The following is a 12,988-nucleotide window of genomic DNA, read 5'->3' as shown; positions in this document are numbered from 1 at the left end:
TTGATAGCTGCTGTAAATTTCAAAGAAAGGAAGAGAAGGATGCTCTCATTTTGTTAGGCTGCTTCTCTTTCGGATGCACAGTGCATCTTCCAGCTCTCTGGGCTAATTAAAATGCCATTACAGTACATGTGGTGCTACAATACAGTCTAGGGAGACGTCCAAAAATAGATTCTTGAGTGCAGACAAATTAGAGAGGAAATATGCGCTGAGCATTTTCTCATAGGTTTAAAGAGAAATAATCCATTTGCTGCCTTAATTGCTTTCTTGTAAATGTTGAGGATTATTTTTTTTTTCCCTCTGTAAATTCCGAATGAGTAGACAAATAAATAATACATCCACGATAATTACTATTCTCATTACTAATATTTTAACTTGTTGTTATACACCACAGCTGTTAATATGCGAGTCAGGATGTTTTAGCTGGCTGTGCGTAATGGTCGGGGGCAGACTCTTATTTCAAAGCTATTCTGTTTTTGTCACCTGGTATCCCAAGGCTGTGAGGTTAGCACATACCTGTTTTTAGCCCTACAGCCTCTGACCAGAACCCCACCCCCAAGAGGCAATGCAGATCAATACTGCTTGCACGTTGTGTACAGTATTTTGTGGTTGGGAGAGCAAGCGCTGTGCAAAGGGTCAGCTCTGTGACAGTTGGTGCTGAGGAGGCTGTATGCGGGCTGTGAAAGTGGAATGTTGATTTAATTTGTATTTATAAGCTTGCTTTAGGGCTGAATTAAATCCGGTCTCCCAGGCAGGAGTCTGTGTTAGTGGCTGGACCCACATTAGGTAAACTGGCAGGCACTACTCCGTGCTGGGACCAAATGCATGCAAAGAGGAGAAGCACGGTGGCGTGCAGGCTGGGGCTGGCTGTAATCCCTCTCCAGTTGCAGGACAGCATGCAGATGGAGGGGGATCTGCGACCACCCTGCTTCTCTTCTTACAGGCTCGTAATATGCTGGTCATGCATGCTGAGCTCTTATCAAGGAGTCATAGAATGGTTGGGTTGGAAGAGACCTTACAGCTCACCCAATTGCAACCCTGCTGTGGACTGGTTGTCTCCATCCAGCCTGGTGTACCTCCAGGGATGGGGCACCCTCAGCTCTGGGCAGCTGTGCCTGAGCCTCACTGTGAAGAATTTCTTCCAACATCTAACACAAACCTTCAGTTTTTAGTTTAAATTGGTCCCCCTTGTCCTGTCAGTGTCGTGTACAAAGTCAGTCTCCATCTTCAGTAAGGATGGATATGAGGCTGGTCACATGTCTATGAGCGTTTCTCTGTATTGCTGTGTCTGAGTGTCTGTTGGTTGTACCTTGAAGTAGGATCCTTGTGGGGCTGGGGAGAAGGGGAGTGGGTCTCTTGCTCTCCTTTGTAAGACAAGCTTTGCTAGAAAGCAGCAAAGAGAGCAAGGTAGTTATTTGCTCGATGACAAATATAAATTCAGGAGTCATTGATCCAGAAACATCCCTTTTCTCTGCAGAGACCGTAGCAGAAGCTTAATTTTAAATGTGGATGCCCGCTCTTGAAAGGATGTGGTTGGGATATTCTCTTAGATGCCAACTTTTCTCAAGTGTTTTCTCAGAGGTTTCTCCTTGATTGCCTGCAATTCATCTTCTAAAACCAAGGGCAGCGCTTTTGCCGAGCAGGCTGTCACGTCTCTGAGTAATTACCTCCCGTGTCTTGCATATGTGCCTTGCTAATGCATCCTGGAATGAACTTGTGTCTTCTGCATCGCTGCCAAGCTGTGGAGTCTCAGTTTGCAAAGTGCTTCTTTCTTGTTTGTATTGTTACTTGGCCGGGTATTGCTCATCCCGTAATTGTGAGTTTAACTATTATTGCTATTTAGGTGGGAGGGATCTTCCCAGTTGTGATCAAACCTTGCACCCGTTCCCCATTTGGCATTGAATTCTTCTTGCCGTGCTCCCAGGCGTGACCTCTGTGTTGTGATGTCATGTCTGACATTTAAATGCAACTTTAATGCATTATTATTGAACAGTGAACTACCACGCCGTGCTGGGTATAACCAATCTGAAAGCTTCACCTCCATCCATTGGCAACGCTAATGTCCGTGCTGCCATGTGAAGCTGGCCTTTCTTTCTGGAAGACAGAAATAACACCTACTGACTGTAATTGTTTCCCACCTTCCCTCAGAATCTGCCTCTGTGTCTCTCTGGGAGTTTCCCCGTTCTCTGGGAGGTCTTTAAAGACAACTATTGGTTGTTCATCACTTTGCTTGGAGAGTTCAAGTAGACCGGGCTGATTTGCATCAGGCCTAAAGATCTGAGTACATGAAAAGCTATTTAAATAACCTTTCCAGTTCTGCCCTGCATTTTTTTTAACTCATCAGAGTTAATTATAGGAAGGCTGCATGCAGTTTTCTGGGAGAAGCGGGGCTGAGTGCTTCAGCCTTCTGTTTCGATCATCATCTGCCCTGTTTTTAGTAGGGAGAAGGAATAAAGCCGCACTTCCCTGCCCATGTCTAATCTGGTTTCACCTTAGATGTTGTTGTAGTTTGTTTTGCTTCTTCATCTTTTCTGGAGGCTTTTATGTGTGCAGATTTCTCCCTGTTATTCTGTGTGTACTGTAGCCATCTTGTCTTTGTTTTGCTCTTTTCAAGCAAGCCCAGCTACTTCAGAAAGTGACCTGAATGTATTTTAAAGTAACTCTTTGGAACACTTCAGGACGGACTGAGATAAAAATGAGATGTTCAAGTCCCTGTCAATGAATAATAGCTTCATCTCATTAATTAGTGAGTAGAATTACCCCTTTGAAAATGGAGCTGTGCTAAATGCCGTCTAACCTGTGCCATCAGTGTGTGCCTCCTTGCAGACCAGCTGGATGCTGCAGCACATTTCCTTTCTGCCTGCCTTTGGGCTGGATGATCTGCAGTGTCGCTTCTTGCATCTCCTATGTGCAGCCAGCCTGGGGTTTGTGTGCAGGATGCGGGGCTCCCACAAGGCTGGGTCAGCTCGCTCTTCCTGGCGCTGCTGCCTCTGAGTCACCTACAGCCCATTCAAGATTGCGTTTGCTTGGCAACTCTTTAGTATCTTAGGAAACACTTGTCTGGTAGAGAAACTAGAGAGACTGCAAGTATTTTGTAGGTAATCTGCTTTGTGCTACCGAAAGCCGGCTGTGTTGCTGCTGGTTGGTGGCTGGTAGAAGTGCTGAGCAGTGATTGCACAGCTTGCCCTCTGTGCACGTTCTTTGCAGCCCTTCTGCAGCAGCGAGGCAAGCTGCTTCCCATCCCTGCCCAGGTTTTCAGCATTGCAGAAGCGCCCCGTGATCCCCTCCAGGCAACAGCAAGGACAAAACTGGAGATCTGTGTGTGGCACACACGAAGCTGGGAGGATTGGCTGACACGCCTGAAGGCTGTGCAGCCATTCAGAGAGACCTGGACAGACTGGAGAGCTGGGCAGTAAGAAACCGGATGAGGTTTAACATAAGCAAGTGTAGAGTCTTGCATCTCGGTAGAAATAATTGCATACACCAGTACAGGTTGGGGGAAGACCTGCTGGAGAGGAGCTCTGCTGAGAGGGACCTGGGCGTCCTGGTGGACGACAGGTTGGCCATGAGCCAGCAGTGTGCCCTTGTAGCCAAAAAGGCCAATGGCATTCTGGGGTGCATTAAAAAGAGCGTAGCCAGCAGGTCAAGGGAGGTGATCCTCCCCCTCTACTCTGCCCTGGTGAGGCCTCATCTGGAATACTGTGTCCAGTTCTGGGCTCCCCAGTACAAAAAAGACAGGGATCTCTTGGAAAGAGTCCAGCGGAGGGCCACAAAGATGGTGAAGGGCCTGGACCATCTCCCCTACGAGGAGAGACTTAGGGAACTGGGTCTGTTTAGCCTTGAGAAAAGAAGGCTGAGAGGGGACTTGATCCAGGTTTATAAATACCTGAGGTGTGGGAGCTATAGTGGCGAGGCTGGTCTCTTTTCAGTAGTGCGTGGGGACAGGACTAGGGGCAATGGGCTGAAACTCCAGCATAGGAAGTTCCGCACGAATGTGCGCAAGAACTTCTTTACAGTGAGGGTGACGGAGCACTGGAACAGGCTGCCCAGGGAGGTGGTGGAGTCTCCTTCTCTGGAGATATTCAAGACTCGCCTGGACGCCTACCTGTGCGACGTGGTGTAGGGAGCCTGCTTTGGCAGGGGGGTTGGACTCGATGATCTCTAGAGGTCCCTTCCAACCCCTATAATTCTGTGATTCTGTGATTCTGTGATTCTGTGATTTTTAGCATCTTCTGTCTGTTTTTTTTTTTAGTTCTGTAATTGCCAAAGCTGTCTCTAGAAATGCACCATGAAGCTTCGAGAGGAGCTGAATCCTTTGGAAAGGAAGGGGGGTGGGGGAAGAGCTCTTATAGTTGAGGCAGAAACCGATGGTATTCATCTTGATGAGCCACCTCCTTTCCTTCTTACAGGTGGAGCCTTTCTGTGTCGGTCAGTGTAGGGAGTACAGAACTGCTGTCTCGCCTAGTTTTGAGTATTTAGACCTAAGGCAGTGCTTTAAGAAAGGTCGGTAAATGTTTTTCTGTGATTATCATTCATTTTGCAGCAGAGATGGAGGAGGCTGCTGGTTTGGTTGTTTCAATTAGTTGAAAATCTAGATACTTCGAGTCTTGGAATTACAAGCAGACGCTGCTCTTAAATCCCTGCTTGCCAACACGTGTGTGAGTGATCCCTGATGCTGCGGTCATGCTTAGCACATACAGCAGTGTGGGAGCGACTCTGCAGACCAGAATAAAGGCTTGAGTCACTTGGGTCTGCTCCGTGCACATCCCACTGCTTGTGGACACCACGGTGGCTGTCTGCCCCAGCTGTGCTGCTGGTCTCGTGGTGGGACCAGCAGCAATCCAAAAGCAAATAATGTGTGGTGGGAACAACCTGCTTTATCTGCAGGACAGTAATTACTTGCTTGGGAAGGAAAGCTCAGCATGGCTGTAGTTTGGTTCATTTACTTATTGCCCGGGGCAACACCGATGCTTGGATGTTGGCAGTGGAGGCAAAGCCGTGCAAATGATGGAGAAGATCCAACCGTGCTTTCAGCCCAGGAGCCCGAAATGGTGCATACAGGGGAGGAGAAAACAAAGTGTGATTTATTTGTGTGTGCTTTTTGTTTTTAAACGTTCTACCATCAGCGTAATGTTTTACAGCGCTGAACTTGGCTTTGACTGAGAGATGGGGTGGCTTCTTTGATGTCTCCAGATGGGGTTTGGCTTGATGCTATCTGTGCTGAGCACGGTAACACGTTAGAGGAGATCAAGTGAGACACAACTGCCAAAGGTGCGGGTATTTACAGCGGAACAGGCCGATCTGAGATGGAGTGTTCTGGAGTCAAGTATTCATAGCCAAAGTACTGGAAACACACAGCAGAGAAGCATCGCTTACTTGAATTTAGCATTTTTTTGCTTCAGCTCCTATTGGGGGGGCAGATGGGAGGGGAGTGGATGACTAGAAAATCTGGTCTGGCAGTCTACAGCAGTAGGGATCATGTTCTTCTGTTTTAGCTCCACTTGAATGCAAGATATAATCTTTGAAATATTTTAAATAGAGAACTGCTTCAGCAAGATAGATTTCTGCATATCATTTACAAAGTATGTTTTTAATGCCTTTCTGAAATCCAAACTTATGCAAAACGGGACTTGTTATGTATGTCTGCGCATTTTAATCTCCTGCAGTGATTTGCCAGTTTTCCTCAGCATCTCCCTGGCACACTGTAACCATTGCTTCAACTTCGCTTCGTCTCGGATGTGTTTCTTTCCTAACTCTGCTCGGTTCTCCTGAAGAAGGAAGGAATAGCTGTTTAGCTATTGCATGGTAAGGTTTACCAGCCGCCGTGCCTATCTTGTCGAGTTGGGAGCGCTACCAGTTGGATTTACAGACCAGGAAGACCCGAGTGCGGTTTGGGTTACAGTGGCTTTTATTTTCTGCTGCAGTGGAAGCAGTTGTTAGGCAGCTGTTGTCCTGTTAATATTCTTGTTTCTATTGATTTGTGCTCCTTGTGTGTTTCTGGTTCGCGCTGCCGATTGGTTAGTGACTTATATATTTATTTTTCCTGCTTGGAATGTCTAAAATAGCTCAGCTAACCAAAGAGTTATTGTGATGGTTTTTGTTTTCTCTTTCCAGATGGGCTTTCTGGCAGAGACCAGCCAGTAGAGCTGTTGAATCCACCTAGAGTGAACCACATGCCCAGCTCTGGTAAGAAGAAACTTTTATTAAACGTTGCTCCTATTCTGGGAATGCAGTAAAATGTTATGCAGATCTGTTTTACGAGTGGATGAGCAGAATGCAAATGCAATACACTGGAACAAAGTGTGTCAGAACTTGCACGAATCGACTTTCCCAGGCTGGGCAAGTGGGGATTGGGAGTGGAGGGAGAACAGAGCGCGGCAGTCTTGGGAGGCTTAAATAACTCAGCCCCAACCCTCAGAACTGAGCTAAGGGGAGGCTGGCCTGGCAGAGCTGCTCGATTTCCCTTAGAAAGAAGGGAGCAGCAGAGCAAAGCAGCACCTTATGAGAGTTTTCACAGCTTAAAAGGAGAACTGCAAACCAAAGTAGGTTTTCTGAGTTTTTGCTCCTATTAAGGAAAAATCTCCTTGTGTTGAAAATGAGCAAAAAGTCGGAGCCAAACTCAGGCTGATCAAAGCGTATCGTGCTGAGCTCCTGGCTATTTGCTTTTCTTCCCCTCTCCTAATGATCCTGCTGCACTGTCTCCTGTGTCTTGTCCTTCTGGTGTGAAGCAAGTAAAGCAGCCAGTGTTGGTCTTGGAGGATGGCTGCTTCTTGCTGGTCAGAGGGGAGAAATCTTAAGGCTTACGGTTAGAGCACTTGGAAAAAATAAAAGCAATTGTTTGCATCCAGAATACATGGAATGCTATGAAAAGCAATCTCCTGCTTTCTTTTGTAATTCTGCCTTCTCTTTTCCAAAAGCGTTTTGATTCCAGGTGCATACTGATAGGAAATATTTAGACTAGGGATGATTTGATATATGAAGCGTCATCTGCTTTCCAGGTAGGAGCTCAAGTTTTCCCAAACCTCAGCTTTCTCTCCTTGAATGCCTTCCAAAATCCCTTTGGGTCCTTGTGTATTAAGGAAGAGATCTTGCTGAAGATGTAAGAGCTTCTTGTAATGCAAGTTGGGAAAATGTAAATGAAGTATATTCAAAACAACTTCAGTAGATTAGGAGGAGGGAAACGGGCTGCGATCTAACCTAGATTTTTGTGGACTTAAATGCATTTCTGGGAAAGGAGACCTTTAAGGGGGTTGAGCTGTTGCGCTGGCGGAAGAGAAGAGACCATCGTTACCAGTTATGAAGGTTTGGCTTTGCATTCTGAGAAATCTCATGTGTTCCAGAGCTTGTCTGTCAAGCAAGGGAGGTTAAATTTTCCTAACCCTGAGAGAGATTCTCGTTTTAAGTCTTCCTTGATAACGCAGGTCCAACTTAAAGATTTTCCTACCCGTTTCATATCTGTGTGCTAGATGGAATTTTATGAGACTGCCTAAGTGCACAAGAGGAATCACATTCCTCACTTCTGCCAGTAAATAGATCAATGGCCAGCATTATAATGTGTGATGACTTTTAGCCTTCCACTCTATGTTGGAATTGATTTCATTGTTGCTTGTAATGTTTCGCATTTTCTTTAGAAGTATTTCAGGATAAAGGGTGCTGCTGGTTTAACGGCTTGGGTAACCTGATGCTGGAGTTCGTCGTGCTCTGCGTTCCCCAGATGGTAGAAGGTTGTTTTTAGGGCTGTGAACTCTTCAGGATTCATATAATTCTTACCTTTTGTACTGCATTTTGAGTGTTTTCAATAGTTCTGCTCGCTGCTTACTGAGAAATAAGCAGCTTGACATCAATGGAGAGCTGTGCTCATGTGAAGTGGTCTTAACATGAGACAAGGCAGCAGTGACTGTGTTAGATGATTTCCAGCAGCATTTGAGCCTCAGGAGCTCCTGTCTCATGCTTGAAAGCTTAAGTCAGGGTAGCTGGTGGGCGAAGGGTAGGAGAGACTTGTGAGGGGAGGGGAATGAAAAAGTGACCTTACACAAGTAGCAACATCAGCTCTGAGCTGCAGAGTCACCCTGGTACTTTTCACTTGGGATCCTGAACTTGGTTTTTGCTGAAGGAATCTTCTCAGCCTTGTGGCATGTATGTGAGCCAGAAACGTCCATCTTAGGTTTTAATGGCAGAACGTTAATTAAAACGTGGAAGTGGAGTCTGGCAAAAAGCAGAAGGGTATTTTGATGAGTTTGTAATGGCAAGCAAATAGCACTGACCCTGTGAGTGGTGCCTGCAAATAGCACTGACGCTGGTGTGGTGCCTGCCTGTATCTCTGTATCCTGATGAGGTTTTGAAGTGAGCTGATGGAATAACCCCTGTGGGCAAACCACTGTCCTATGTTTTCTTGTCATTACTACATATAGGAAGCTTGCTCCAAATCCTTCTGAGAGAAGAAAGGGAAAGAAATACCAAGTATCTCTTTGGAGAAGGAAGGTTTTGTGGGGTGTTATTCCAAGTCTCAGGCATGGCTGAAATAATGGGATTGAGAAAGAGCTTAAGGAGAAAGAAAATGCTCAGTCACGGCCTGGGATATTCCACTCCAAACTTAATCCCTTCGTGGTAAAGCAACTGATTTGTAGCCCTTGTGATGAACAAACCCACTGCTGCGTGGCAGAGGATGGTGAGCAACCTGTATCCCCACTATTGCATTTATAGTTGAGATAAAATCACTGCGGTGAGTTTATAGGAAACCAAAACGTTTTCTCTTTGCCACAGACCAAGCAAAGGAGAAGTCTGATCCGCGTTCATTGTTCTTCTCTGATGTAAAATAATAGATAGCCAAGGGATGTAGAATACCCAAGTGCTGAGCACGCTCTGTCCTGTCTTGTGGCAGCATCTCAAGTGAATTGAGAATACGGAATGTTTAGGGCATCCCTATGAAACTTCTTCAGGAGTAAGTGGGGTTGAGTTGAATGGAGCTCAGTCAGCAACATGGGGTGTTTTCCCTTTTCAAAGATGTATCATCTCTAATTGGTGCTTCTGAATTTTAGTTGCTTGTAAAAGGAAAACAAGACAAACCCCCTACAACCTATATCTTGCTCAGGAATATTATCATCTGCTTGATAAAACCTATTCCAGCTGCTTTCTCTTTGTACAGCATCAGAATATGACTGCACACTGGGTTTGGGGTAGGAAAGGGTTATCAGTTGTTAGCCTTTCCTTAACTTTTGCTTGCAGAATTCATAGAGAATCAGAGCAGGGACTGTGTAGGTACAGTCAGTGCAGCAGGTATACCATGGTCAGCAGGAGAGAAGGCATTCAGATTCAGATACATGAGCACACAGGTGGCCGTTGTGATCATCATTAAGCATATTTTCACTACTTAGAATGAGCGTTTTTCTTTCTTCATAAGGCTGTGTTTGTGGTATTCTGGATCAAGCTGTGATAGAAGCAATAGCAATAACCATGAGCAGGGGATGTCCTGGCGGTGGTTCTGTGCAGGCTGCCCCATCTCCTTGTTCACACAGCCATGCCCACAGGACTTTGCTTGTCCCTCTGCTGGGCCTGGTGCTGCAGTGAGCACACACTCCGTGCTGGGCAGCCAGGGGCACGGTCACCTTTGCTTCTCCCCGGGTCTCATTATCCAGTCTGACTTCCACATCCATTTGAAAAAGTGCTGATGTATCTGAGAATAAATGGTCTGCGAGAGCTTCTGGACTAATATTGTTACACGATTTTACAGGCTTTTGAAATCCAAGATTAATCCCAGCCTTGACGAGGAAGGAGTGGTGGTTCATTTGGCCTAACAGAGCTGAATACCGCGCTTTTGTTAATTTATCCCTTCAAAGGAAGTGAATGCCCTCTCACTACGCTGCGTTTTCACATATTTGCTTGCTTTCTATAGCACGTCTGCTTCAAAAGCTTCTTCAGAGTGATACCGAGATGGCGTGGCACGGTGGGGCTTTGAAGCAGGTCCGGGTTGCTGCTGGTCAGTCAGGATTTGGAGCTCCCGACAGGCTCGTGCCTCTGCAGACAGGAGCTTGTTTCTCCTTGTTCACACCGGGACGTGTCAGAATGGGGATGGTGTGCAGTTTTGTGGTGCTGCAGGAGGGCAGCTCACGTTCTGAAAGGCCAAGGCTTTAAAGTTAAATATACCCCTGTCTGTTCTCCATGGAGTCTGACAAGGGGGGCAAAGCGAGTTCTGGAGAAGACATTTAAATGTCAAAACACTACGCTAAGATTGAATCACTGTTTGCCTATTAGCTTTTTGTTAGCCTATTGTTTGCTTATTTATTAGCTGCAGCTATTTGTGTCAGACCTGGTGAGTGAATTTTATTTTCACCATTAAGATGCTCTGGCTTATGACAGTGAAGAAACTGCGGGTCAGTGTAGATTAGAGCCTTAGTAGTTGCTCTGTAATACCCAGTCAGTACCTGTTGGTCACTTCCTTTCTTAAGCACAAGGCTGTTAAACTGAGGAGGGGGGATGAATTAATGCTTTGTTCCTGTTCTAAAAGCTGAAAGCAACAGTTAAGTATGTGAACACTGCGCTGTTTTCTTTGATGAGAGGTAACTGGCAGGCAAGCCTGCTTTATCGCAAGACCCAACATGCTGCTTCTCTTTATTCTTCCCTCACCTTGTTAAGCTTAAGTTTATAGTAATTGACTATAGATTTCCCTGGATTTGCTTGGCCCTGAATGTTCACCAAGTGTTACTCTCACAATACTTATTTCACTTCCCCCACCGAGAGGAAGGCTGCTTTGTGCCTTTGCTGTCGTATAAAAGCAGGTGAGGGAGGGAAGAGCCTTTGGATGCACGGCAGAATTTATATTAAACTTTTTGACTTCTTAGCAAAGGAGGAGATGGCAAGATACGAGCAGACATTTAAAGGCTCCCTTGAATTGTTAATCAGTAATCTGTTCCCATTGCCTCCGGCTCTTCTAAAAATAACAGTACTGTGCGATGAATGAAAAGTGATAAATATTTCATGGAAAGTTGATCATGGAATCAGGCACTTCTTGGGGGAAAATGCTGCATTTTTCAGATGTGATCCATCAGTGCCTTTGCCGCATCGTGTTTTCCATGCGTGTGCTGCAGTCTGTGTGTGTTTTGTCTGGATCTGCAGCCCTAGAGAAGCTTTGAAAATCAAGATGAAGCCTATTGTTCTCTACTTCTTCCATCATATTTTCCGAGTGACACTGTTGCCCTATGGCTCATAACAGACATGTTGTTTCATCTGGATAGCAGACGAACCTGTGCGTTTGTTTCTCTTCCAGGGCTGTTAAGGATTCTGGAGTGGCTTGACTTACCTTGTCCTCTTCTTCCACCAGCTTCTCCTCATGCCTGCTAGGTGGCTGTGCCCATTAGCTGCTCCATTTGCAGCGTGTTTACTTGGATCCGAGTTCTTTTTTTATTGGTGCGCACTGTACTACAGAGCTCCCTGGAGTGCTTTATGCCAAAATTAACTAGGTATAGTTTATTGCTATGGGGAAAATGGATGTCATAGGTCTGTGCCCAGCAGCCATGTGCATTCCAGGGGTTTTAGAAATGCCTCTTTTGACATGCATTTGTCAAAATCCTAGAAGCTCTTCCCCAGCATATATTGATTTTTGGGACTGTATTTAGCTCTGCTTTGATCTTGGGCAGTGGAGGGGATATCAGGTGAATGGCTTTTGCAATGATGCTTTAAGATCATCCAGATGCTGATCTGGAGAGTTGCTGTTAATTGATTAAATACGCCTTTACTCTCTGCTGCTTTTTCCTACCCCTGCTTCAAAACATCCACTCCAACCCCCAAAATAAATTGGATGAAGATAAAGTTCACCAAATAAACAAATGTAACCTAGTTACTTCAAAATGAGAAACCCCAGCAATGCTGTCGGGCCAAGTTAATGTGAGTCTGCTCCCGATTTGTAATGGCCTAACTTTGTCTGGACCTCTTCAGTGTTCGAGCCATGAAAAGAAGGGACGTTACCTTCAACAGGTTGGGTCTTTTGAGAGCTAGATCGCAATGCAAACACTCCAGCTCACCAGTACTGATCTCCTTCCTTGTCCTTGTTCTTCTCCAACTTCTCAAAGAGTAGCAGTGGGAATGTCCTCCTACCTCCTTGCCATCTTCTTGCAGTCAGACCATGGCTTTACCACCAAGCGAATGTGCAATCAGCATGTTCTCCGCATCACATACAGAGTAAAATTTGTTCACACTGCAGTGGTCCTGTTTTAGTTTACAGTTAATGCTGAGCTGTCATTTGCCTATTAAATGGCTTGACTTGAGGTCCGCCTTAAGCTGGTGTCTCCTTTAACTTAAAACAAGTGCTTGTGATCAAATATCTACTCCTTTGGCTTAACGAATATCTTGTGACTTAAACCACTCAATTGTTACTACTTCTCCATCTGTTTTTCATTCAAGAAATTGTGTCATATTGGATGATTCATTCATATTTGATTAGAGATTTCATTATAAGCTGGTCTTAAGTTTTTATGATCTAATAAAAGGCTTCGGAATCACTGACTTGGAGCTGTAATTGTAATATCATACAGAATAAATGTACAGCACGTTTTTAATGATACTTTCCTATGTATTTTTTATCCTGTCATAGTTCTTGCTAGTGGACTGTGTGAGCTGAATACGTGTAGAAGTTTCTAACAAAATCCAGGGACTGACCATTAACGTTGTTCAGAAGAGTTCTTCCAGTGCTGTTGTATCCAGGTGGCACACAAGGGTACAGCCAGTGAAATTTAGGTCAAGCTTTGCCCTCCTTAACCCATATTTGTGGTCCTGTTCATACAGGCAGTCATGCTGTAGTGATACTATGGAGGTCTTTAAGGTCCTGGGTTGCTGGGGTATGTGACAAATGGAAGGGTTTTATTTTCAATAATAGGGTAGATCTTGTGTGCAAATTGTTTCTCAGGTGAAAGTAATGAACGCGGTGTTTTTTCAGTTGCTTTTAAAGCTTGATTAAGCTGTTAAAATTGGGCATTTGAAATAATAACAACAGTAAAAG

At 45.2% G+C, this 12,988-nt stretch overlaps 1 protein-coding gene across 8 annotated transcripts in view; it reads left to right on the top strand.

Moving 5' to 3' along the window:
* The window catches only part of HDAC4 (histone deacetylase 4), a 194,254-nt gene that overhangs the window by 60,991 nt on the left and 120,275 nt on the right, over window positions 1–12,988 (top strand). For 6 of the 8 annotated variants that reach the window (XM_072341105.1, XM_072341103.1, XM_072341104.1 and 3 more), the window contains one exon: window positions 6,112–6,183. The exons of 1 other annotated variant lie outside the window; for it this stretch is intronic. In XM_072341105.1, the coding sequence (XP_072197206.1) occupies window positions 6,112–6,183 (72 nt within the window). Of the gene's footprint in view, window positions 1–5,694; window positions 5,803–6,111; window positions 6,184–12,988 lie in introns of those variants that run through there. One more of the 8 variants, XM_072341109.1, reaches the window with a different exon arrangement.

Source organism: Excalfactoria chinensis, chromosome 7 (genome assembly GCF_039878825.1).
Source record: "Excalfactoria chinensis isolate bCotChi1 chromosome 7, bCotChi1.hap2, whole genome shotgun sequence".
In the NCBI taxonomy this organism is placed as follows: domain Eukaryota; kingdom Metazoa; phylum Chordata; class Aves; order Galliformes; family Phasianidae; genus Excalfactoria; species Excalfactoria chinensis.
The sequence above is the reverse complement of the archived record's forward strand: the minus strand, read 5'-3'. Positions and strand labels throughout refer to the sequence as shown.